The 24,712-nt window shown below is 40.2% G+C and overlaps 1 protein-coding gene across 4 annotated transcripts; it reads right to left on the minus strand.

The window, feature by feature from the left end:
- Positions 1–3,206: 3,206 nt before the first annotated feature.
- On the minus strand, positions 3,207–22,323 carry sun2 (Sad1 and UNC84 domain containing 2). Of its 4 annotated transcripts, XM_006803794.2 has the most exons (17): positions 22,017–22,323; positions 16,006–16,067; positions 13,510–13,624; positions 13,287–13,390; positions 12,652–13,032; positions 12,509–12,568; positions 12,253–12,327; positions 11,740–11,879; positions 10,576–10,626; positions 10,336–10,374; positions 8,203–8,397; positions 7,958–8,095; positions 7,757–7,853; positions 7,319–7,434; positions 7,021–7,194; positions 5,538–5,627; positions 3,207–5,345 (listed from the first exon to the last, which is right to left on the minus strand). In XM_006803794.2, exons 3-17 carry the CDS (start codon positions 13,620–13,622, stop codon positions 5,229–5,231), a joined length of 1,890 nt encoding a protein of 629 aa, XP_006803857.2. In that variant the 5' UTR covers positions 13,623–13,624; positions 16,006–16,067; positions 22,017–22,323; the 3' UTR covers positions 3,207–5,228. The 4 variants fall into 4 exon arrangements, with proteins under 4 accessions (XP_006803857.2, XP_006803856.2, XP_006803858.2 ...); XM_006803793.2 differs by lacking the exon at positions 16,006–16,067; XM_006803795.3 differs by lacking the exons at positions 16,006–16,067; positions 22,017–22,323 and adding an exon at positions 15,484–15,724.
- Between the last annotated feature and the right edge of the window lie 2,389 nt (positions 22,324–24,712).

Consider the following 24,712-nt stretch of genomic DNA (forward strand, 5'->3'; position numbering starts at 1 on the left):
GCTGCACAAGGACTAACGTCACTTTTGTGTTTGGCCAATCTGGACGACATCTACGACGTCTTTTCAAAATCATGTCATGTCAAGCTGTGATTGGCCAGTGATGCAGAGACAGCTTCAGCGATTGGATAACTCAGATATGTAGCGTACATACAGCCTGTTTTGGCTGAGCTAGATTGAAATGTTATTGTGTCCATTAAAAAGTACTTATATGGGCTTCAGAGATAAAAAACAAATGAAATACAGGCTAGATGCAGTGCCATCAGGGGTCTGTAGTTGTTGAACAACTCACCTTACTTTGTACTGTGAACAACTCAACTTACTTTGTACTGTGAACATGATATTTGTAAGTTGTGTAGCTGCATAACATATTCCCAGCTGTTGCATTATTATAAAGACATTGGTCTTATAGTTGCACCAAGCTGCCTCTCTAGGTTTGTGCTTTCATATTTTTCATTTATGACTCATAGGGTGTATAAGGCAAGCTGATCCCAGGTCTGTTCCTATGGGTAATTTACCTACAGTAAAACTGCAGTGAAATATTCATCTCACTGATGCAACTGTACACTGTAAACAGGTGATGCAAGGTAAGCATCAATGAGAAATCTAATGCAAGGTGTTACTGAACTGCCTGTACAAAGTTTAAAAAGGGTAACGCTGTAGGCAATATGAGCCTGCAAAGCCATGAAAAACACTTGTTTATATTAACTACCTATATGTTTGTTAATGTTTACATATTCGACTAATATATGACATATATGCCAATTGTTTACCTTTATGTAATACCAACATAAAATTATTAGACAACTTCTGTACAAACTGTACAGTTGACACATTTTTTGCACATTATCCTTCGACTCCTAATGACAGAGAAGCTAACGTCATATCTGACTGTTATGCTGAAACACTAATGTGAATAGAAGTGAATGTTCGGTATCGGAAAGACAGTTACTGATGCTCGCCAGTGTAAAATAAGGTTAACAGAACCGTCTCTGAAGAGGCTGGCCCTCAACATCTACAGTCTGACAGTCAGTGTACAATCCACTCAAGACCACTGCTACCTCTCCCAGTAGTGATTGACCAAAAGATATCACGCCAATAGGGAGGCTGGGAGGCCACAAAGGAACCTGGGATGACCTTGTAAATTGCTGATTGAAGTGTAATCTTTTTAATTTGGGAAAATCTGATGATTTTTTTATGACATCTTTAAGCAAAAACATAGAGAACCATAGAGATGACAAACTTTAAAACAGCCCTTCACTTTCATTAATAAGGAAGGAAGTTTTGTATGATGCTATTAAAATGCATATTAAAATGAATAAAATGAATGTCCATGAAGAGTGTGGTTTCAGTCAGGAATTTGTCTGTGGCTTGTCATAAAACTGGTCCAAGCTTGAATTAATGGACTTCTGGAGAAAAAAAAGGGATTTCTGAAAAGTAAAGCAAATGTAAGAATTCTTACAATTTGTAGAAATGTCTTCTTATTTCAAGGTGCAAGGTATATATTATATTGACAAGGTTGTTAAAATTGTACAAATTCTATTTTTTTCTTACATACTGCTTGTTGCATTTCTTTGCACATATATCTATAAATTACTGCACCAATATCACATTTTCACATTTTCATAGCACAATATAAACAACACTTTGCACAGTTCTGTATAAGACTGTTAAAAGTCTAGATTCTACTAATTAATCAGGATTATTTGTTAATAGATTTCAGCAAACGGTGGGTTAAATCAAACTGTGTTGTTGTTCAGCTCACAGGAGACCACATCACCTAAACAAATGAGAAGCTGAAAACAGAACTATGATAACAGTAGAGCTGGTAAATACGTGACAGATACAGTGAATTTGCATCATTTCTTTAAACGAAACAAAGTGTGCAAAACAGCACCTGGCATAAGATGTGACATGCAAAATAAAGAAGCAGTGTTTGTTTAAATGAGTCGAAGTCATTATCTGTCTAGAGTAGAAAGATTTGTTTTTTGGAACTGAAGCGAGTGCCCGGTGGATTTCACGCTGTTCAGACTTTGTAAGGTAATAATGTATCAGTGTTGTGTTTTAGTTATGTTTAGTATTTAGTTGAAATTTCAATTTGTAAAATATCTTCTGTTTTTGACAGATCTCAACGCAGACACATGGGAAACTTCACGGCAGCAACTGAAATATTTTTGTGGTACTTCTTGCCCACAGTAGCGACTGTGCCACCACTAGGACTGCCAACTAATGCTTGGGTCATTTACCTCCTGTTGGGCAAACCTGGTATTTGCTCTACCTCAGAGATCTTCACACTGAACCTGGCAGTAATCGATATGCTGTTCTGTATCACAATCGTGGGTGAATACATTGATCTTTGGTTTAATCAGTCAATGGAGGCCACTAGCTTCCTGGCGTGGGGTTTAAACCAGGGAGGGGGGCCGCTTTTGCTTTGCTTTTTGAGTTTGGACAGCTACCTAGCAGTCTGCCATCCTCTGTTCTTTCTGCGGCTCAAGGATCCCAGACTGCGGCTGTCGTTATGCTTGATGGGGAGTGCCATCACTGCTGCTTGCTGCCTTCTGGTCAAAGTCTCTGCAGGGTATAAGTGGAATGTGATACTAGCAATCATAAGCTTTTCCACTGTGGTCGTAACAACCTGCAGCACCCTGATTCTCAAGTCTCTCCGCCAGTCAGGGCCCAGCAGAAAAGAGGTCCACCCAGTTAAAAAGCGAGCATTCAAAATAGTGCTGTCTGCGCTGGTCATAATCAACGTCCACTACCTCCCCCCCATTGGAGAATACCTGCTGAGGCAGCTTGGTCCCCCTTCTTTCAAGCCCTATTCAGTTGTCACCTGTGTGGCCTACTGGATTCTCTCCATGAGCAGCTTTGTTCAGCCTCTGACTTTTCTCATCCGGACGAAGCAGCTGCCCAAAATCAGCTGAGACTAAAAGTGATGCAAAAGTGCAGAGCGGCTGATAACGTGGTGGAAAAGCTGAGCTGCAACATGCACAGTGATCAGCAATATTTAAAAATTCATTTTTAACCATAATGCTAAGTTGTTGGTATTTTCTGCTGTTTAAAAAAATGTACTGGTAGCTGCTTTATGCCTCTAAATGCTTGAATGCAAACCTGACATTTTTCTCTCTCATATCTTCGACTCAGGAACCAGGAAGTAAATTTCTCAATAACCACGATGAGCTTCACAGGATATACAATAAGTACAACAAAGACATATTGCATTGTTTTATTTTAGAACTCAAACATCCAAATTTGGCTTACAGACAAAATTTTTGTCAAATACTCTGCAGAACACTTTAGGGCTCCGTGTGAGACGAGATTTCTAAAATCCAAATAGAAAACAAACGTTTTTATTGTTTTGCTTGATCCAAAAAAAAAAAAACAATTTAACATTTGAGGATAGAGAAAATGAACCTGATTGATCTACCTAAACCTTAACACTGGTCAAATAAGAGGAATGATACACTCTGAGGTGTAGGCTCTAGGCTCCCATCAATACTTACATTTTTAAACAATGCTTCAGCAAATGTGAGTCTATTAGACACATGTTGGAATGTTTAGTTATGCAAAATCAAGCTATTTAAGGATTAAAGTGAAAACTGTAAGTGAACATGTTAAACACATTTAACAGAATTAGCGTGTATTATTGCGTGTATTGTATTGTCTACAATTATGTTCAGTTTATCTATAGCCTGCAGTACACCAGGAGAGTGGTTATTAAGCTTTTTAGGAATGTAAACAATCATTTATAAAACAGCCATCAATGCAAAAATATATCTTCATTTCACTTTAACATTACTTTTTGAAAACATGTGTTAATGACACTGTGTCTCCTTTGTGTAACAACTTGTATATATCAGCATCTATTAAATAGACAAAACACAAATAATAATAATACTTCTGAAAACCTGATCCTTTGTTAAGTTATCCAAATCTGAACTGCTTGAAATCAGGAAGAACATTTCATGTCATTCTGTAAATTATACTTTCTCTCCTCTTCTGCCTAAATTTACAACAAATAAAAACAAAAATTCTGTCATTGTGTGAAATTGTGTTTTCTGGGTTTTGAATGACACAATCCAAAGATCTGACATAATAATTGACAATAATGTACAATAATACAATGAATTTCTGTTTTATGCACAAATAGCACTTTTTTCTATCCTGGTTAAACATTTCATACAAATGTAAGCATTTATGTACAGAGTAAAAAACGAAGCTGTCATGGCTTCAACACGACGTCTGTCAAAGAGGTTAGAAAAACAGCTTTTCAAGTATTCAAGTACCAGAAGGAAAATCCACACTGATGTGTCAAAACGTGCTGAAAGGAAATGTTACCAAGCTGCATATTTTACCTTTCATAGTGATATGAAATTACATTTTCCTTTAAGAACATCAAGCACTGCTGATTAGAAAACATTCACTGCTGCCCTCTGTGTATTTCCACCTGATGCTGATGTCACATCAGCATCAAAAAAAAAAAAAAAGAAGAAGCACAAAACAAAACAAAACAGTGTTTTCAACCTGTTCAGGTATCAGGCAACATATGTGACTGAGCGCTAGACAAACTAGATTTTTTTGTGTTTTAATTGTAAAAACATAAAATACTGAGACTCATTTAAACACCTATGAATGAACAGAGCGTGTTAGAAACAAGCTTTCATTAACGTCACTCCATTTCTTTTGTGGTCTAAGATGATGGAAAGATGAATAAAGCTAATAACCAGCTATAGAAACCAGGACAAGTAAATAAAATAAGAGACTGTTTCTATGACTTGTCACTGTGCCACTGAGCAAGGTGTTGAACACTCAACTCCTCTGTGGCTTCCCAGCGACAAAACGGAAAGAGATGTTATTTTACCAGAGAACTCTCAGGTGGGATGGAGCGCTGTACACATGCAAAGTAGGAAAAAAAGATTGTTAATAATAATAGTTTGTAATAAGAAAAGCTTTAAAATGATCTTGTGGCACAATCATATAATTGAAAGCATAAAGTTGCCAGAACCTTAAACTTCCATGTAGACTTTTGGTTTTCAGGAACTTTTATCAAAGCAAATGTGCACTGCACAACAAGGATCTTACACGTTTTTATCCTTTAATATTAAGAGGTTAGAAAAACCCCAGTAAAACACAGCTGAAACAAAGGTGTGCGTGTGAACACTAAAACACTTTTTCAGTAGCATTTGGCCCTGAGACCAGCAAAGCTTCAAGTCACTCCGAGTGAGTCTGAAGCCTCACGTGGTGGCGATCTTTCCGTGCACACGGAAGCGGTAAAGACACGTATACTCGACGTGACCCCAGTTACTGAGAACTCTCAGCTCCACGACTCTGTAAACCATGTCGCTCGGATTCTGTGTGAGGCGGAGAAGAAAAGAAAAGATAGGAAAGAAAGTTAAACAACAAAATCTAAGTGTAAGGGAGAGCATGCAACAAACACTTATGATTATTACACTTTATACAGAAGCAGAAGTAGTCTGCTCGTGGTCTGTGTCTCTGTAAATATAATGAGCGGTGAATATTAAGATGGGTTCATTTGAACTTACAGGAATCTTAAACGTCTGCGTTGGCTCTCCATACTCATTGTAAGTGAACGTCCCCAGCAGTGTTCCTTCTTCTGTGTCGTTTTCCATCCCCTGGAAAGAGACAAATGGCACCTGGGTCAGATTTCAAAATTAAAATTGTCTTTATGTCACTTTCAAAGTTTTTCTTTGAGACTTAATTCCATACAGTACTCCTATATTAGGTCCTACGGTTGATAAATGGCAGATTTAGATCATCCACATTTAAAAAATGACAAGTGAAATAATAAACAAGTCAAATTCATGAACTACAAATATCAGAAAAGTTACAATTTGTAGCTATCACATTGTGCCGAGGCTTTTTAATAGAAGTGGAAGAAAATGAATGTAATAATTGGCAGGTATGCATGACTGTCAAGCAGAAAACTCTGCTGTGGGAAATTCAGTAAAAAACTGCAGCTGCTCAAGGTTACACTTGAAGCTGGCTCCTGTGGTAAAAAGCGCAAATTTACAGCACAATGGTACAAAGGTAGTTTTGGCCTGCAGCTACTTTCGGCCTTTACAACAAGTGTATGGAGTGTATTAACCTTTAACTGTAAAGGCTTAAACTTAGAGATGTGTGTGCTCTTTTGGTGCCTTCTGGTGGATTTTTCATGGAATTATCTGAGCTGCACGGCTACTTTTACAAACAGCTGTGGTCCAGTTAAGGTGAGTGAAACAGTCTTAACAGTGTTAACCTCTACATCATCAATGGGATTTTTGTCTTCAAACACCTGAAAACTCGTATATGCAAACTGATATTTCTCTACTGTTTCAACTCATATTTCAGAAGATTTAATATCCATTTAAAAATAGATAAATACATAAATAAAAAATATGTCATGGTTCAGGCTGTACAAGGTTAAGATCCAGCTTCAAACCATGCTTGCTAGCTTTCATCCATATACATTTACTTCTGACACCAATAATGCAACATGGCAGAGGCCAAAATGCTAAAGCTTTAAAATCCAGTGTGTGCTGTCACTGTGGACAAATGCAGAGTGTGCGGTGTTACTTGAGTTATTGCTGGAAATGTGATCACATGCGTACTGTGTGCAGTTCATTCTGATGTTTTGGTTCATTTGTGTAAGCATGTGTACTTGAGAACCAGCATGACTTAGCAGCAGCTTTAAATGTCTCAACCACAAATGCTGCCTCTGAGGTATAATTTCACATCTTTACGTCTGACAGATATTGTAGTACATCTGTATATCCTAAAGGGTACGTGATGCTCGGGCTGAGGACAAACAGACCTGGTGGGTTCGCTCTTTCCTTACCACGAGTACCCTCCCTGCTCCCTCCACGTATCTATGTTTGATCTGAGTCATTAAGACCCATGAGTTCACAAACTCTCATTAATGATGAACTGACTGCTAGCTACTGGTTATTTTCCTGCTTCATGTTGACTTGCAGGCAGCTTTTTTTCAGTCATGTGTCCCCACACTGTTTCTACACTGGAAGCACTCACGTAGACTTCAAAGTCTTTGGGTGCTGAGTCAATTCGGCCAGTGGGAGAGTTGTAGCGTGGCAGGTGGTCCAGTGTCACATGAGTTATCCGTATGGGGTGGGACAAAGAGATCACAAGTGTTCCCTGGACACCATGAAACGCCCAGCATTTCCCTGGAAGCAGCACTGGGTAACCCTGGGGAGGAAGACAGCGGGAGATGTAGTTAGTAAAAATGAAAGGGCTAACAGTCTAAAGTGAAAAGCCCTGGAGGGTAAAATGACAATAAGGGGACAGATAAGCAAACTGATGGTCATTATACCTGAATGACAGTGCGCGGGCTTTCAGATGGATACCAAAGAGGGAAACCAAACAGGGTCACACATGCTGATCGAATGCGGTACGTCTCTGAGCACCTGGTACTGACCACACTGGCACCTACACACACACACACACACACACACACACACACACACACACACACACACACACACACACACAGGGCAATAAGAGGCAATAAGAGTAGTAAGAGAAAAGTAAGATTAAATGACAACAATCTTTGCTGATGACTGATGACAAGATGCATGAATGTCATTTAGAATAATTACAGAAGACAAATCAACAGGCAAATAAATTAAACGATCAATAACTAAGTATTTATGATAAAAAGCGTTTTTTTGGGTGCAAAAACAGCAAACACACACATGCACACACTGAATTTTAGCAAAAATAATTTGATCTTTATCCAAACATTCCTGACCTTGAGTCTCCAGGGCAAAGTCAGCCACTTTATCAGCCATGGGACGTCCACAGTCTGCGCAGCTTCCACTGCTGCTGAGCCTGATTGCATCCTGCTCCTTATTCACATTCACAAACAGAGTATACTATTAAGTATTGATGGGTGGAACAACTCATATCTAGCAGCATAAGCGCACACACACATACAGTTACTACTAGTTACCTTGATGCGGTCAGTGAGCCACTTCTCCATGGCCTGTTGGAGCTCAGGTGTGAGGTGATTGTGTATGGGTGTGTTGGTAGGATCAGGGCAGGGGGCTGGAGGAGGCATCACCTGGATGGATGACAACTCCTGGGCCAACTGCAAGAGAAAAGACTATGCATAAAAACCAGGCAAAGTTCCAGACTGCATTCATTAACCTTCGGTTGCTTTAAATATAGATAAGTTGAACCTATCAGGACGTTTACCTTATTATTCTGATCCTCTAAAGCTTGGATTCTGAGGGTGAGGCTGGAAGCAGCAGTGCTGCTGTCTGACTGATAATCTGCCATCCGCCTGCTCAACCTTGTGACCTGCTGCTCCAGATGCTGCCGACTGTCGGAGTCTGTGGCCTCAAGCTTGGCCTTCATATCGCGCATTTCCAGCTGGAGTCTCTCCTTCATCTGTTAGAAAAAACAAGTGGACTTTTATTCAGAGTGAAGGAAAACATGACGTGTTGATAGGTGAAGTGAGCTCATAGATACCAGGCTGTCTCTTTCATAAATTTTAGATCTCATGTCAGGGCTCTAGAGTGCGACCAATTTGGTCGCAAATGCGACCAAATTTTTCAGTGGTGCGACTAAAAAAAAAAATTTGGTTGCACCTGTGCGACCAACTGTTCGGGTAGCAAAAAAAAAAAAAAATCTGCAACCTTCCCTGTGGTCAACAACAGACACACATTATGCCCCTATCGTGGACTAAACCAATCAGAGATAGTAAGGGGCGGGACCTCTCTGATTGGCCGTGGTCCAGTTGAAAGTGCAGGTGGAAGTGGGAGGTGAGTAGCTTGAATAAAGCGATATCAATTCATTAAATCCTGAATCAACTTTTAAATATAACTGTGTTTTGCCAGAAACGCCAGATTCTCAGATTAAAGCTCACAAAACCATTTCAACAACAACCAAACAGCAAATGAGAGCAGGTACACGGATTCCACACAAAGACGTAAACACAGAACGGACCCGACGCGTCAGAATCAACTTTGTCTTTCTCGGCTTTCTCACCCGACAGCCCGTAGACGGACACGCTGTCGGAGCTTAGCGATTCTGATGGGTCCGGTCCGCGCTGTGATTACGTCTTTTTGCGCTGATTCTGAGCTGCAGGTTTTGTCTCTCTCCAACCAAAATTCACTGAGCCAGCAGCAAAAGAAGCAGCAAACTGCGCTTCACATTTGATCAATGTCGTCATGAATTTTGCTGTTTTGCTTCCACGACTATTAAAATCACACTTCATGCACAGCTCTCTCTCTCTCTCTCTCTGTACTTCAAGAACAGTTTCCCGTCTCCAATGTCTGTTTTCTGTATTATTCATTCGCTTATTACCCACCAGTCTACCGTTGTTTACAGCGCTGTCTTTTTGTTTTCTTTTTCTTTTTTTCACTTAAATGACCTCGGACAAGAAAGCCTATTTTTTCTGTTGTTCAATACTGAAGAAATTTAAACTTTATATGCAGAACATTGTAGAATATTTTTAAGGTTATCTGCTATAAAAAGCCAGACCAGGAAAATCTCCTTCATGTTTTTCTGTGTTTTATTCTCAGTTACTTTCACACAAAGGCATCTGCTGTGATGTTCACAATTCTGATGAAGTCAGTACTGATAAATGATCAGAATTATAATATTTCTGACTGTTTGAGGCTAAGTTGAATCGAATCGGGACTTTGAAAACCGGAATCGAATGGATTATAGAAATCAGTGATGATACCCAGCCCTAGTGAGCAGCCTAGGCACGACAGAAGTGGATGTAGCTGTAATAGGAAAATAACTATTGCTAACTTTTCTGTTAAGTTAAGGCCTGATCCTTCTGAAATTCATAGCCAGTGCTCTGACACGGTGTCATCAATCTTTGAATGCTGAAAAAGCACAGTGTATCCAGAAAAACACATTATATTATATAAATTATTATAAAATTTGTGTGCGCTTAACTTTTGTGCCGGTACGCCTAACTTTTTAAAGTTAGGCGTACCGGTACGCCCATGGCAAAAAGTTGTTGCCCTGCATGTTTTAAAGCCAGGTTTTTAAGTCATATATGTTCATCCTAAAAGCTAACCATGGTTAACCGTTTATCAGAAAGCCTTTTTGTTGTTTATTCACCTTAAATCAAATTAAAATTTCTTTAAAATAAATTCTCTTCATATCAGAAATTATGCCTTTGGGGAATTATTCAGCAACTGCTTGTAGGTTAGTAAACAAACCTCTGCATTTGCTCTAGATGTCAACCACTAGATGTCACTCTAGCATACCTGAGTTTTGACCCTGTTACTATTAGCCTGTGTTCCTTTCTGACATCCGTGGGCAGAAGCTCTACCACCCACAGGGTTAACCAGAAAGAGATTCTCTCACCTGGGAGAGAAGCAGCTCCTGCTTTATCTGCAGCTCCACCTGTAACAGATGCACCACATCACTTTCACCTCAAAATAGATCAACATGCAAGGTCTCAAAGTAACGGCAATTCATTTATTTTAGTTTTCCGTTGTTTTATTCTGATATGGTTAGACAGCTTAATTTTTGTTTGTGCCTGTGCGTGTGTGGAGGGAGGGTGCAGACTTTTTTACTTCTGACTGCAAGGAAATGGTTTGTTACCAGAAGACGTTGCATCTTTTCATCTACTACAGCAGACACAATGGTAGGATCCTGTTTGAAAATACAAAAACAACAAACTATTACTGCAACAAAAAAAGAACTTCTTGAAGGACTTACAACTAAGTCTCAAAGTTTTCATCATAAACATCATAAATCCCATCCCTTGTTGACTTTGAGCTGGTTAGAGAACAGTGGGGCTCCAAAGTGTAGCGCTTTACACATTTGCAGGTGGCTGCATTTGGGTTTGTGTCAGGACGGGTATCTGGTGCATAATATCCTGTGAATCAAACATGTGGCGCTATCTGCTGTCGCAACCCCTTGTGAATAAGAGAACAACCAAAGGTAGCTTGGTAAGAGAGAAATGACATTGATGAGAGTGTCATTGTTCTCAAACTGTAACTCTTTTAACTGAGAACGTGATGTGCTTATAAAGATTTATAAAGAAAATACAGTAAAAAGCACCTTTGAGCAGCTCTCTTATTTCCAATTCATCACCACCACAGCAGGTAGCTTTGCTGGGATATGTGTCTCCTCTCAGGATCAAACTGCTGATCTTTCACTTTCAATTTGTAAACCACCCACAGTGGAGCATTATGAAGAAAACAGACTCTGTGAACCTTTAAAAATCCACAAATGTGTGCTGGGAAAATACTACACTAGCAAATCTCAAGCTTGGGCCGCAATAATACCAGGTTACACTGAAGAAAACAACGATGACTGCTAACAGTCAAATTCATCTTTAACTCACTGTCTGCTTTTTTTTTTTGGATAAATGAATAAAATTTAAAATACAAGTGCACGGATAAAGTGAGACAGGACTATCAATTGCATATAAACAAACAACTACACAATGATTTATATCATTATTACAATTATTTAAACAATATCAAGATTTCATTTAAAAAAATGTATTGTATTGGGAGCAAATGGCTGTTTGTTCTTTCTGTATTATTGGATTTGAACTTTACACCTTGAGACGACTGCTGCTGTGGTTTGGCATTGTTAAATAACCCCTTGTGCAGGCCTTGAAGATTTGAGCTCGAGCACTATTATAAAAGTTTGTCATTTATAATTAATCAATCTACTTAGTCACTCAGACAGTTAGATTGATCCAGCACCCATCAATCTAACCAGCAAGAAAAACAGTCAGTTGCAGAGCCCTACCACCACAGGTTTGGAATAGATGTTGTTGGGTTGAGCAGGAGGAGGAGTAGCAGGGACAACGGGCTGTGTCTGCGATGGGCTCTTTGTGACATTCATGCGGGTGATGAAAGAGGCGAGCAAGGGAAGGAACAACCAAAGACCTGGAGAAAACAGAAGGGATAGTTCCTGAACAACAGCACTCAGAAGCACACAAAGCAAAAAAAAAAGATCACCCAACTCTAATATTCAACAGTGAAAGCCTCTTGTAGTGACTGACATTTACAGTGACTCATACAGTCACAGTGAGGTGGAGAAGGGAGTAAAACCCCACCACGTGATGCAGGGAGCAGACTAAGCAGTGCTGCTTTGCAAGTCTAAGAACCCTCTGTGGCAGAACCTACCACACCTACTTTTGAGGGGAAACCCCAAGCTCATAGAAGATTACTGTACTGTCTTCAGGAAAGTAGATCAAGCAGAAAATTCAGCGGCTTTCTGAAAACACAGAATATATTCAATTATGTTTATGTTACTTACATAAAAGTAAGATGAGGAGGAGGAGAAGGGCCACACCACAAGCCTTCTTCATGCGACTGCTGATTAGAGAATTAGCTGCGGGGAAGAGAAGGAACGTTGATTTGCAGGGATTTTGATAAGCTAGAGCCAAATCACATGCTGCAACTAAGAAAAAACACTCAAGTATGTAGGATCTGTATATAATGCACAGGCACACGTAGATGCATACTGAGCTTCAGCTACAAGAAGTAACAATGATCATATACAAACACCATACCTAACGCTGCCACGTCATGTGTTTTTGCACATACTGTCGCACTGAGCATCAGGGCTGAGTCTGCCAAAAGAACAAACAGGAACAAAGAGATTATTACATGGCAGCGCAAAGACACGCAAACACAAGCAAACGTCAACACTCACCGCTAAGGCTGTTGAAGGCACTTTTGATTCTGCTTCTGTATCCGGTATTGGGATCCCCAGTGTTACTGCTGACTCTATCAGTGCTGAAGGGGGCGGCCATGGGCTTCCTGTAAGTACCCTCAGAGGACGAGTACCCTGAGCTGTCCACGCCACTCTGACTCAGCTCCTTATGGCTGGGTCTAAAGTGTAATCCTGGCCTGCTAGAGCTGCAGTGCCCTGCAGGAGAGCTGTTTCCTGGAGATGCTGAGTGGCAACGAGGGGGTGTCTGCCTCGGGGTTGATGATTTTGATGGGGTCAGGGCAGGCCGCGGGGTGGCTGTGGATGGGGTGAAAGGTATGGTCCTCATGACAGGTCGGCTCTCATTGGTTAATGGAGATGGGACTAAGAGCCAGATGAGAGAAAGAAGCAGAAAATGAATAATAAATTAGGTTCCTTGCACCAATACTCCATCTGTGTCCATTATTACAAAGGGTAACTAAATAATTGACAGTCAGTAAAATACCGATAAGGCGTTAGAAGTAATCCAGAGCTTTGTTATAGGCAACAGTTTGGAAACTTCTCTTTAACCTACTCTGAAAACTTTCAGATTGTGATATTATGTCATTACCACTCATGCACCATCACAGGATACTGACCTGGAGTGACAGGTGTGTCAGGGGCAGCGGAGCTAGCATTGCTGTTGGCTCTGCTGGAGGTACAGGAGGCGGGCTTGCGGGTCCCGGCCTTCTTCTTGAAAACCCTGAAGAAGAAAAAGTTGGTAAGAGAGAAAGGCAGGGTTACATTACAGACTGACAATCAGAATGTAGAAAAAAAAGCTTCAAGCACAAGGGCACACCAGCACAGAAACCAGTAACTTACTTAACAGGGTTTTCACGGTAGGATATAGATATGTTGGTCACGCTGCTTGAGTCAGATTCTTCATCTGAATTATAGTAGCCACCAGAAACCAGGCGAGAACTTCTGCGAGGCATGACTGAAACACACAGACAGGGAAAAATAATAAGTCTCAATTTACTCAATATACATAACAGAATTACTGAAATTGGATAATCCCTGAAATCAGCAGACCTAGTCAGAGCAGTGGAATAGGATTTCAGTGTGGTGTTTTGAAGTCCACAGCAAACACTGCTGCATTGAGTTTAGATTGCTTAATACATAATCCTCAGGCCTACATAAAACTGCAGTTTTCACCTACAGTAACCTCATTTGCCAGCTTAATTTAGATAGAGTGAATACACCATCGCTAACAAAGAAATTGCCCAGAATATAATTAGTAATATAATTAGTAATTGTGCCTCTTCTATATAACTTAACATGCTTGGCTTAAAAGTTAGAAATCATCTGCAAGAAAAAGATGAGATAAGATAAACTGTGACTGTCAATGTACAGATACTGTGGAACAAGACTTCAGTGTTATATGTGAAGGTGTAGAGTAAAGCACAATCAAACAGTTTCAAGAATTAAAGACAGTTTTAAATATGAAAGACATATAGAACAGTGATGTAGTAGGGGGCTAGTAGCTTTCCGCTAGGAGTCACCTCCCACCTCAGGTCACTGTGACCCTGAGGTGGGAGGTCCAATTCTGAGCCACTGAATTGGACCTCCCACAGAGGTCTGTGGTGTTGTTGCCCTTTGGAGCATTTTTAGTTAAACTTTCTGACAAACAACTTGCTGCGTGGTAACCATCAAATAAGCTTTACTCCAATACGCCTCTGGGCACAGCTTACTAATGACGCTTGCTGATAAACACCTTCTTATTCAAATACACTCAATTCTAGCTCCAGAACACACAGAGACTGAATACTATAATGCCAATTCAAATTCAAAATCGGACTTCACAAACCAGTGAATGACCGCAGTGGCTATTTCCATCTGCTATGTCTGAGCAATATGTTTTCTTTCTTTTTTTTTGCCCCGGTCACATTTTTTCATTTTCACATCAACTTTTCTCTCGTTCTTTTCATAAATATCTCTACGGGGAGTCAAGAACTGGTGACCCCAGTAAGTCAAACTGGCAGCTCAATGCATCTTTTAGGACTTGCATGTTTCAGTAATGATATTTCCTGTAATCACATTAAATAAATAAGACCATATGTTCACCTTTAAGAATGTGGCATTATTATTACAATAAAACAGTAAAGCAGCAGCACAGTGAAACACACAGTAGCAGTAATAGTGATGCGGTAGTTGTGGTAGAAGTAATATTAGTAGTATGTCACTGACAGATGCTCTTTGGTTAATCTTGCTTGCCTGTAATCCAGCTAATCGGTCCTGCTGCACAAACACTCAACAGCAGCAAGATTTACAGAGTAAATATAAACCCCCCAAAACACCATGAAGGCATTTGTACATGCAAAGCTTAAAAAACAAGGACACACACTTTCATTACGCTACAGTGCAGACACATTTACAGTATAGAATACATGATAGACAGACACACATGCACACACAGATGCATACCTTAACAGACCCCGCATACTTAAAGTTCAGAAAATCTTCAGAGACTATCACAGGTAGCGAGAAGGATCTGAACAGCTCTATGTTGTTACAAAACATCTATGAGGTTAACTTTCAGCACGGCAGCCATCGTAAAGATTATGTAACAAGCATCTTAAGCTAAGTGATCCCATCGGTCCACGATGTGCTCTTACAGTGTGGATAATTAGCAGCAGCTTTACCGCCTGACAGCTTCTGCAGCAACATTCAATTCATTACAGAAACACAAAACACGAGCAGTGCTCTGACGATGGGGTCAAAACATTCAACTCCACATTAACCCTCTTTCCTGCTGCACATCACTGATAAGACCAAATGAAGAGCACCAGTACATACCTGCAGCTACAGTTCCAGACAATCTGTTGAATAAAGCGAGGCGTTCGACAGTAACAGGACGCTGAAAGTTAGAAATGCTAGCTGCACGGGGCGTTTCTCAGCTCAGTGACAAGTAGAGGCCCCCAGGAAATCCACCAGCCTTTAGATTCTCTCTGCGATCCTTTGTTTTAGCTTCTGACTGTTCTCATGAAAGCAGCCTTCCTGTCTCTGAAGTTTTAACGCAATCAGAGCTGACATCCAATAAAAGCCTTGATGTCATTAGCCGGGGATGCGATCACTGCAGACTTGTGCAACTGAAATGAGCGGCAGAAGATGACAAAAAGGGAAGCTGCGTCTGTGCATCTAACAGACAGGAAGCTGATGCACGAGGACACATGCGCGCCGAAACCCTCACTTTAAAAGAATGGGCGATCGCCTTGTTGTTGTTGTTTAATATAATTACTTACAAATAATGACCTTGCTTTACAAACAAACTTTGTCCAGTAAACATGCTCAACAACACCACACAAACTCTTTACATACTTTTCCTCTAGTTTTGTCACCCTCTGCTCGTCTGTTGATTCAAAACTCGAGGGGGTGAAAGACTGAAAGAGAGAAAAGAGTAAATATCAGCAGCCACACCGTTTTGATGTAAACAGCTAATAACAGCAACACTGTACTTCACGACGCCCTGCAGCCCCTGCGGTGGTTGCTACAGCCAGCCTGTTCTGTTTACTGTGAATAAGGAAAACACACCATCATACTGAAACTGCTCTGTTGCAGAGACAGCTACGTTTCCAATACATCTTTACTATGAAGATACATATTAAATCTGTTTATTTTTTTGTAACTTGCACCTTCTTCTTTCTATCAAACAACCAGGCTGTTTAAATTTAAATTAGATGGAGGGGCTCTTGTAGCATGTGAAAGGTAAGAGCTTTTTTTAAATCCCATCATGTCTAACAATCTAATCTGCAGATCCCATCATTAGAACAAAACAGAAAAACAAAGGGTCATGTTTATTTAGACTACACAGTGCAAGCAGCCTGGACCTGCTGCTGAGGAAACACACATTTAGTATTTCTTTCTTCTTAATACGTCAAGAGGCTTAAGCTAAGAGCGTAGAGAGGGGGAGCATTTTGGACTTAATTCCCCTAAAGCCTCCCTTACACTTTAAGTGGCATCTCAGTGGAGCCTAGCTCAGCACAATTCTCCTCCTGAACATCACCGACCCCCACCCCACACAGAGGACACTGCTGCACCAAGATGTCCCTCCTCTTTTGCTCATTCCACTGAAACACTGCAGCCGTGTTTGACTGCGTCCCACATTCTTGTGTAGGTTTACTTTCCTTATTTGGGGCTTGTCGTCCAGTCCGCTTGATCTTAAACCCAATTACATCTTACAATAGTCTGTTCATGCTGTAAACTGAGAGAGCTGTTTTTGTCCTGGAATGCCCGCATGACTGATTTGAGGCCTTTCATTTAATTTCTAAGCATCTCACTTCTAAAGAGCTGCTGAGAAAACATGTTCTGCCTTGGTCACCCTTGCACTGCACACGGGATCTGTCATTGAGGTCTGATTCCTCCACGAGAATGTGCAGTATGGAAAGCCAATAATGTACAAATGTGAGGATGAGAACATCCCCCCCCCCCCCCCCCCCCCCCGCCCCGTCAGAGACAGAGAAGCCTGATTCAGGTCCTGTGGGAATCAGGTGCAGAAAGACACAAAAGCGGCTTTTCATCAAGAATAGGCAGCACAAACTGCACAGCTCCCACAGAAATAAATCTGCCTCAATCATGAAGAAGGACAACAGTGACAAGTGCATCACATTCAGCCATATAGTCCAAATGAAAGATGAAAAAGTCTCCCAAACAGTGTGGAAATCCACGAGTTCTTCATTTGGTGTCTCACATCCCATCACAGGATTTACTGTACTGGAATCATTTATAAACAGCTGTATAAAGAATTTGTTTTGGATGATTCGACACCAACAAAAATAATTTAAAAATGTCAGAATGTCAGAGTAAGAAATTCCCATATAAATATACTGACTCGTATAATTAGTATAGTCTCTTAGAGTGTAAAACAAGCCAAAAGAAGCAGAAGAAGAAGCAAATTTATTGGAACAAAGCTCACACGTCGCCTCGCCACAACATCGCCCTGCTCGGCTATGATGCCTGCTGTGCTACATGTAGTGGAGACAGTGGCAGTGGCATGAAGGGTTTGATATCAGTAAAGTCTGAATTACTTATATTTTTATAGTGTTCCTCGGGTCAACAGTGTTGTGGAAAACATAACACAGGATTTGATGATAGTAAGCAGGGCTCAACAATATGAGCATTTTCGCTTTCACAGTTTTATCTAAAAGAGACATCTGAGCAGTAAATAGAATTAAGATCTGGGCTGTAAAAATATACCAGGGTCACCAAACATCTGGTTCAATAGATGGAAATGAGGTTTCCTGGATACGGGAAAACAATTACATCTCTGATAGGCCAGTATATTGATTAAGCTGTAATAATCACACAAGCAAAAAACAAACAAACAAACAAAAAACAACAAAAAAACACTTTTGGTATGTGCTTCAGTTTTGGGATCACGGCACTGCATTTTCACTGCAGTTGGCTACTCCAGTTCTTCCTGTAACATTAAGGCCAAAAAAAGCTGCTACTTTCCATTAAAACAGGTTCAGATACTATTCAAAACTAAGAATTATTATCAGGTTAGACACCCATTTGCGACAGCAATGATAGCAGCAGACTTGACACACAGCCCCTCCCTCACTAACAGTTGAACCAGCTGACGTTCACAACACTGAACAACTCTTAAAGAGGAATTGAAGAGGCCAGTAAATCTCCTGTTACATCAACACAGAAGTATTAAACACTTATTGTAAATGTTAACACATCCAGTGCCATGCTTTTGGCATGACCTAGGAGAAATAATTACCCATTTATAAAATATCAGTAACCTTTCACTTCACTAAGCCAATGTTTTAACCACTACACTATGGAGACACTAATGATCCTTTTTTAAAATATCAAGTATTGTCTTGGGTGCAGGTATTTAGTTTGTCATAACAAGCCTACTGTTTATAAGAAATAATTCTAAGCTAGTTAGTGGTTCATAATCAATAATCACTGTGTTGCTTGAACTTTTTTCAGCTTCTGAAGTGGGGCAGGTCCAAAAAATTTTGAGAACCAAATACACACACACACACCAAACTTGTTTGTGTGTAAATGAAGGCATAAATGTTCAGTAAAAGTGGAAGTACTGTCCAGCTTTCACAACCACTCCTGTTAGCATGCTAAGGCTGTCTATCAGCAGCTGATAACAGATGATTACAGATAAAGCCTCAAGTGTCTGTTCCAGAAACCCAAGTATGCCGGCAAAAATAGACTTTTATATTTCAGTAACAGTATGACTCACAGGCTGTATAAAAGAGAGGAAACATCATACCAAACTGAACTGTGCAAGCCAAATGGTTCAGGACCATTACAGCCCAAGCACAAGCACATGTAAAAACACATGTGAGCCCTTAAAGCTGACGGCAGGAATCTCTATTGGACAAAATCAAAGAGCGGAGATTGAGATGTAGTAGCATTATTTGCTCAGGCCTGGGCAAAGAGGGGCACTGTTTCACTGTCAGGACAGCGACAAAGAAGGAAAGCTGACACGGCCTGTAACAACAAAGATGTAAGGAAGAGTAAGAGCTGATGCAGACTGAGACAAAGACACTGAGACACTGGAGAGAAAAGAAGAGACAGAACGGGCAGACCAACAAAGATGAAAGCTTGGCTGGTGATGGAGAAGGTGTGAAATCACTTTTATGATTTCACACTTTTATGAATGACTGAAACAATTCAGAAAACGAAGAAGAAGAAGAAGAAAAAAGTGTAGAAATGAAGGGAAAATGGTACGGTAAGAAGGAGTGGGGGAAGAAAGGAATGCCGAGAATTAGTCTTCATCAAACCAAACCAGCCTGGCACATGGTTTGTGGCTAACATTAGTACCGTGCCAGTGAAATATGACTCACTCACAGAGAGCGGATGAGTCATCAGTGTGCACTGCCTTCTAACAAAAGGACCTCAATCTTTTTGTAAAGTTTAAGGGGAGAAAATAATTAAGCACAGTTTTTTAGCTATGTTGCTACCTAACCAGGTCTGTTTACAACAATGTGACCCAGTTAATTAATGTACATTCTCTCAGTGTCTCTCTGAATAGTCTGCTGCATGAAAGAAACTTTATTTTCAGGGCTGCGAAGCTGTTTTACCATCCCTGCCCGAGACTCTCAGGCAGGCCCATCTGCTTTCCTCCAGCCTCACACAAAACTCATTTATTTCAAGTAATGTGTTGAAACAATCTTTATTTTAAAGATCTTCTGAATTAATCTCCTTCCATTTCCATACTAATAATTCCAAATCAAGCCCTTGATTGCATAAAAAAAAATCACAATTTTAATTTTAACTGTAAAAAAAGTCTAACTTCCCTTACACTGAACAACAGCTGGATTACATGAACTGCGCTGATCCAAATTTGTTAAAATTAGGCTGCAACCATTTACAGAGTTTTCCTGTTGCCCTGTTTTTACTCGTGTCCAGTGCTGGATGACTTTTTTGGTTAAGCCGAATTATTGTTATCTCAGGATGGTGAGATGACCCCTGTTGTTCATAGTATTCCCAGAGTAGTACAATTTATTTAATAAAATATTAATATCTGGTGTCCCTGTATTAATTATTGATACAATGTTGCCAAAATCTCCCCCCATTTAATAGTAGCATTTATCTGTAATATAGAACGCTGCAGGAATGATGTGTTTTTCTAGCCTACCCTGATTTTAACACATAATTGCAATCCCCAAAGTAAAAGACCAATGTTAGGTTAGAAAATTACTACATGACAGTTGTATGACTTCACTACGACCCTGTGCTCAATGTCTCCATGGTCCTTTGTTAGTGAACGCCTTTACAAAAACACTTAAGGCTTCAATATTCATGATTGTGTATTTATTGAAATACATCCTATAGATCAAGATATTGTGTGTTTTGATCACAAAAGTTAAAAGCCTCTAAAAAAATTAAAAATGTTAACTTCAGGCTAAGGAAACCAGAAGTAGAAAATGCTAACTCATTTTGAAGCATTCTTCTTAAACTCCAGCAGGAGACAACAGCTCTGATAGTAAAAAGAAATAAGACTGTGGAAAAGTCTATGGTAAACATATCTCAAAGATGCAACCACAGTAAACACTACAGGCATATACTAATGATCTCAATCTGCAGTTTGGGGACTTTTTGAATACAACACGATATTCATTTTGTAAACTACACTCTAGTTAAAGTTAAAAATCGGGGATGATGAAGCAGGACGTGCTTTAAAGATTGAGGGGTTGCTGCCCTAGCAGAGTGAATGGTCCCTTGATTGCTCTGATCAAGCCCTCACTAGTCACGTCTAACTTAATAGTGTTTACATCTACTTTTTACATACAGTCTATGATCCTTACATGAAATAAACAAAAACAAAAAGAAAATTCCGCAGGGATGATTTATGCACTTCATTAGATTTTGCAATACCTAAACATACCTTTACAAAAATGAATAAATAAATAAATAAATAAATAAATTAATTAATTAAAAAACTGTGGTTAGATATTGAAAGACAATAGTATGATACCGTAACGACAGACAATCCCAGTAGTTTTTTTCTTTCTGGTGTTGTGATGTGGTTGATGTGAGACAAAAGATAAACACCTGTTTAGCCAGTACATGTAACAATGCTTCCCTACACAACACACTTAATATGGCAATAAGGTTAAAACATGTTATTTACAGCAAAACAGTTATCGCCAGTTTGGCCAATTTTGCACTTGACTTTCTTTGACACACCCTCTGAGGGCCTTAAATATTCCCCGGTGGTCCCAGCATGCCCTTCGTTAATCGAAGTACAGAATAATAATTGCTTTTTGTGCAATTTAACCTTTTGTGCACCTGCACCAAGCTCAGTATGGCTAAAGTAGCCCTCAATGCCCAAGCTCATGTCATGTATTGCTGTGGACAAATAAGACTAAATGCTACTTAAGAAATATATGGCAACTAATATTAATAACAACAATAATAATAATAATAATAACAAAATGGTAATAAGACATAAACACTCCCTCATAAAGTTGTTAAGTAGTGGTCTTATGGGGACTAGCAGAGCAGCCTATGCAGAAAAGTATGGCAGGTTAGTTAATCACCCATTACAACAAACCAGTTCCGCCTACATATAACACGCTGACATTTAACTTCGCTATTTAACTACATTCATCGCTAAATTAACACACATTTCCAGCAGACAGCTAACCCCACATGCTTTCAGAGTGAGCAGGAGCTGCAGGCAGCTAATGTTGACAATAAACTGTAGTCGCTAAACTCAAACGGGCAGCCAACGGACAAAAGCATCCTGAAGCGCAGCTAAGATGCGGGGAGACACGAAAAGTCCAAAATTCAACCTTAAGAAACTGAAAAAACACGAATTACCACTTGGACTCCTTAACCCCGTGCCCGTAACTTACCTCGTTAAACTGTGAAGTCCGTCGCAGATAAATAATAATAGTACAAAAAAAAAAAAAACACGCCAACGAACAGCAAAGACGGTTAACCAGAAATATTAATCCGCACGGCGACTGAACTTAAACAAACATGCCCGTTTTGTTCAACTGTGTTTAGTTAGTCCCAAAATAGCAGCCTGGTTGATGACGAATTCCACAAGTAAAGTCTAAACCTGACCATGACTGGGCTCAACAGACGCTTGCTGTGACAGCTCGGAGGTTTCACCGCAACAAACGTTGACAGCAGCAGAGTCAAGCTAGAGCGAAGAAGAGAAGCACTTCCGGTAAGGGTTTGCAAAATAGCGGTCGCCCGCGCGATTCCTCGCATTTGAACAACGGAAATAAATGTAAATTCATTTTTTTCTGCATATCTAACTTCTGAAAGAGAATATAATTTTGACAGTGGGCTAAACACTGAAATCCATTTAAAGTGTGGTTTGAATAATAGACACCACATCCGTCTAGTTCTCTCAGAATTGAGAGACATATTATCCTATGCGTCCAGATTATCATTTATGTTCTAAAATTAATAATAATTAACCCAAACTCGTGTTTCTTCCTTTTGTTGTTTCAATTATTTTTTAAAAAGAAAAATGGCAAGATTAAAGAGATATTTTAACCGGAAATTTGTTCAGAGAGTGCCTTTTTAAAGCTGTTTATATATTTATTTTATTTTCTGTACACGACCGCAGCTATGATGCGGCACACTTTGAAACCGTTTCCGGTTTCGTTCCAGCGGTAGCAAACAACAGATACACGAATGTCTCCATCTAGCGGCGACAAGTCTGCTCCTTCGGGACTATTTTTCCATAAGCTGCTATTCAGACATGCTGCCACACGGTGGCGCCAGTTCTCCGCGAGTAACTTGCGTGCTGAGCAGGCCTGCCACAAGTTAATGTCTCTGTTGCACCATCATGTTGCAGTTTGCAGCGTTTAGAACAGCATTTAAATCTATACTGTATCATGCAGTAACTCTTTGATTGCCTATCACAGTCGATTTATTTGTTTTGGTAAGGTGTGAGGGCAATTCAAACATTTGATAACACTTATCTATTATCCATGTGTAATCTTGCATCACTGCATCTATTTCCCCTGCCTTAGTTAGAATAATACATTCTGCTTTATACCAATTCAGGTTAGAATGGCTGCTGGTATAGCCTATATATATGCTTACTGGATATGTGACACTAATTGGTACTAGTGCTCTTGATTTAATGATGCAGCTTCTATTTTGTTCATTTCTTTTAAAATGTACACACAGAAGGCTAAAAGACAATATGAGAGAAAAACTGCAGCTCCAGGAACAGGTAATGCAACCAGATCAAGGTCAAACTACTCAAAAAAATAGGCCATTTTTTGGATTTTTCTTTTTCTTTTTTCCCCCTCTGAGTGTCTTCATCACACGTGACAGGCAAAAAGTCCCAAAAACACAACAAAATGCTTTTAAGAGAAACCCTCAGGGCTCTGGTACTCTTTGCAATACTGCAAGGAGCCCAAAAATAAATCTAATCTGACCTTATCACTGGGCAGACCAGGTCCAGGCAGGGGAGGGAAGGTGGGAGAGGGATAATTCTTTATTCCAACAGTCACCTAAGGAAAAGTGACCAAAAAAACCCCAACCTCTGAAATGCTTCTGGTATGTCCGGATTGTTCCATATTTGATAAATAATTTCAGAAGGTCTGAAGACTATCAGGAGCACAGGCCCGACCCCTGACCGTTGAGCTCTGGCAGTTATGGCGCATGTTTACGCGTCTTGCATGGGTACGCACGCGCGCGTGTATTTATGCCAGTTGAACCCATTGTCTCAGAGTGTGTTCTCATTATGCAGCAGTTTCCTTTGGCCGGGGTGAGAGAGCAGGAGAGACAGAGACATGGGAATACACTCAATCATCAGTCGCTCAACAATGAAGAGTCCATAAAAGTTGACAAGCCCATCACTCCTGAGGCCAGCCCCACTGACTTTAAACAAAACCTTTTTTATACGCACTTTCATGTCTGGCATTTCCCTCTTTCCCTCAATACCCTACCACACACACACACACACACACACACACACACACACACACACACACACACACACACACACAGAGAGAGACTCCCACCCTGCTTATCTACCAAGCTGGTGCCCCAGACACAACCACAGTACGCAAACAAACAGCTGACGTCATGGGCACACACACACACACACACACACACACACACACACATTTCACTCACTCTATTTCTGATTGCATTCCAACTCAGTGACTTCAGCCAGAAGTGTGTGTGTGTGTGTGTAGGGTGGGTTTGTTTTTGAGAGCATGAGAGTGATAGAGGGATGACTATGAGAGAAAAGGGGGACATGATGGAGAAAAGATCTGGGAGGGGGTGTCACATGGGCAAAAAGGGAAAGAGAGAGTGAAATCTTTAAACAGACTTGGGGCATACCTATAGACGGTGACACACACACACACACACATACACACACACACACACACACACACACACACACACACACACACACACACACAGTCTGAGATGCCCAGATCTAGATCTGGGCATTAAATCCATTGCAGGGAATTGGATGCACAGACTGTACTCTTGTGATGCTGATTACATGTTGCGTGTGAAAACTGCTATTTTTACCAAAACATGACATTTACCACACACGTTTGTGGAC

This window comes from Neolamprologus brichardi, chromosome 6 (genome assembly GCF_056152115.1).
Source record: "Neolamprologus brichardi isolate AB-2024 chromosome 6, ASM5615211v1, whole genome shotgun sequence".
Lineage (NCBI taxonomy): Eukaryota > Metazoa > Chordata > Actinopteri > Cichliformes > Cichlidae > Neolamprologus > Neolamprologus brichardi.

Bases quoted from the DNA above. Each gene is read 5' to 3' on its own strand.
- sun2 (XM_006803793.2), bottom strand. From the start codon at position 13,622: ATGCCTCGCAGAAGTTCTCGCCTGGTTTCTGGTGGCTACTATAATTCA. The intron at 12,569-12,651 runs GTGAGTGTTGAC...TTCTTTTGGCAG, and splicing joins TGCCTTCAACAGCCTTAGCG to ACTCAGCCCTGATGCTCAGT. The intron at 10,627-11,739 runs GTAGGGCTCTGC...ATTTTCAAACAG, and splicing joins TCTATTCCAAACCTGTGGTG to GATCCTACCATTGTGTCTGC.